This window comes from Athene cunicularia (assembly GCF_003259725.1).
Source record: "Athene cunicularia isolate RWA chromosome 26 unlocalized genomic scaffold, athCun1 chr26_part1, whole genome shotgun sequence".
In the NCBI taxonomy this organism is placed as follows: Eukaryota; Metazoa; Chordata; class Aves; order Strigiformes; family Strigidae; genus Athene; species Athene cunicularia.
Genome location: NW_020799136.1, coordinates 2,917,755 through 2,920,036, shown reverse-complemented (window position 1 = coordinate 2,920,036; position 2,282 = coordinate 2,917,755). Strand labels below are relative to the sequence as shown.

The 2,282-nt window shown below is 69.5% G+C and overlaps 1 protein-coding gene across 1 annotated transcript in view; it reads right to left on the bottom strand.

Moving 5' to 3' along the window:
• Positions 1–4: 4 nt before the first annotated feature.
• Positions 5–2,282, bottom strand: part of MOV10 (Mov10 RISC complex RNA helicase) — a 3,157-nt gene continuing 879 nt past the window's right edge. The window contains exons 2-8 of the mRNA XM_026864114.1: positions 1,802–1,898; positions 1,536–1,684; positions 1,214–1,452; positions 894–1,134; positions 490–606; positions 244–397; positions 5–163 (exon numbers count right to left, since the gene is read on the bottom strand). Coding sequence (XP_026719915.1) covers positions 5–163; positions 244–397; positions 490–606; positions 894–1,134; positions 1,214–1,452; positions 1,536–1,684; positions 1,802–1,898 — 1,156 coding nt within the window. The remainder of the gene's footprint in view (positions 164–243; positions 398–489; positions 607–893; positions 1,135–1,213; positions 1,453–1,535; positions 1,685–1,801; positions 1,899–2,282) is intronic.

The window sequence follows — 2,282 nt, the reverse complement described above, 5'->3', positions numbered from 1 at the left end:
CCACTCACTTGGAGGAGAAGCCCAGCCGGACCTTCTCCAGCTCCACACTGTGCACGTAGCCCTTGTACTGGACGAGCGGGGAGCGGTCCCGCTCGCTGCTCAGGTGGACGAAGAGGTGATCCCCCTTCAGCACGGACGGGCGGCTCTCGGCCACGCCGGGCACCTGCTCCGGACAGCCGGTGTGATGGCGGGCACCCGGGGAGCCCCGGCACCCCCCCGCCCCCCCCGGCCTCCCCTACGCACGTCGAGGACCAGCAGCGCCCTGTCCTGCACCATGGTCACGTCCTGCATGTCGTAGCGCCGGATGTCCACCTCCATCTGGATCTCCTCCAGGTGCAGCAGCAGCTGGAACTTCTGCTGGTAGTTCTCAGGCTGCAGAGGGGCCTCCAGAAGCGACCTGCGGGCAGCCGGGATGTCACCGTGCCCCGGGGACACCTTGGCCAAGGGTCAGTGGGCGGGAGGTGGTTGCCCCCACCCCTCGGCACTCACTGCATGGTGGCCCAGCCCGAGCTGGCCCTGGGGCCGTGCAGGATCGCGTCCTTGAGGCTCTGCGGGTACTGGTAGGTGTCCAGAGGGATTTCGCTCTCCAGTTGGTTTTTCAGGGAGCTGGATGGAGGGGACAGCAGTGCCACAGGGACGGGATCCCCCTAGGCAGCAACCACCCGTGGCCCTGGCAAGCAGGGTGTCCCCAACCTCCCCGGTGTCCCCAACCTCCCTGGTGTCCACAACCTCCCCGGTGTCCCCAGCCCCCCTGTCCCCAGCTATCGCACGGGGATGAAGCGCAGTGCCGGGGTGCCCAGTGGCCGGGTCCCAAGGACCTGAGCCTTGTCCTGGCTGGAGAGCAGGCTGGAGCCCTCTGGGCAGGATGGCAGTGGGTGGTGCCCGTCACGTACCTGTCGGGGGGGATGCCATCCTCAGTGATGATGGTGACGGGGTGCTGGAGGCTGGCCTGGTAAGGCTGGAAAGGCTCCGAGGGCCCCAGGTCCTTGGCCAGCTGGCTCTCAGCCATGGCAGCGATGAAGCGCCCGATGCTGAAGGGCTTGTCTGGTTCCTTGGTGAACTCGAAGACCACCACGGTGTGGAAGTAGCCATTGCAGGTGGCCAGGCACCGCACCTGGATGGGGTACGAGCTGCCTGCGGGGCAGAGGGACAAGAGCTGGGTCCTGCATCTCCCCCAGCGGGGCAGGGTGCGGGGCAGGGGCCGGGGCACTACCTGGGTGCAGCAGCAGGGACTGGCCCTGTGTCACCCCTTGCTCGTCTGTGAAGGAGAACTCCCGCAGGCGCCGCCGGGGCTGGCACCGCCGCAGCGTCACGGCCTCGGCCCCATGGTTCTGCACCAGGACGGTGACGGTGCGGGCCTTGCCGGGCACCACCGGGAAGCGGATGCGGCCGTTGCCCTGGTTGTGCTCCGAGACGATCTCTACCCCGTGCTTCCCGCAGATGAACTGGGCCCTGCAGGAGGGAGGGTCAGGCTCCCCCAGCCGGGGTGGGGGTTCCCCGGGGCCGTGCCGGCGCAGGCGTGGGCAGGGTCGTACCACTTCTTGGCGCGGCTCTGGGGCGCTTGCGGACTGGAGCTGGGCTGCTGCCCTGAGGTGGTTGTGGACGGCGAGGCTGTCGTGTTCCCGGCTGTCGTGTTCCCGCGGGGTCTCCGGTACTGGTCGGCTACCACCACGCGCCTCTTGTCCTGCGAGGAGCCACCGGCATCAGCGTGGCCCCAGGGTCCTGCCAGGGGCCGGGGGCTCCCGCAGAGCCGGTCCCAGTGGGCACCGGAGTCGCTGCCCCAGCCCGGGGCCTCCCTCACCTTCTTGAAGTGCACCAAGTCCCCGTTCACCTGCGCCCGGTGGGTCACGCGCAGCGCGTACAGGATGCAGGAGAAATTGGGCATTTTGGTATCGGTCCTGCACAGGGAGGGAGGGACGGCTCTGCAGGGGCTGCCGGGGGCAGCGGCCGCAGAGAGCGGGAAGGGAGGGTGAGAGGGGCGCTGAGGCTGGGGCGTGGGACCCTCTGGGACTCCCCTCTGCCCCGGGAGAGGGAGGAGGGCCGGGGCTTTGCAGCGGCCCCTGTTACACCCCCGCGGGCTGCTCCAGCTGTGCCACAGTACCACTGCCTGTCCCTGCCAGCGCACGGGCGGCGACAGGGCAGGGACACGTCCCCATCCCCAGATCCTCGACAGAAGAGCCTGTCCAGAGGGGTCAGCCCCCCCCAGGCCCTGGGGCTGAGCTGGCACGGGCTGGGGCTCCCCGAAGGCACGGGCCCTGTGCCCCCACAGCGATGCCTCCCCG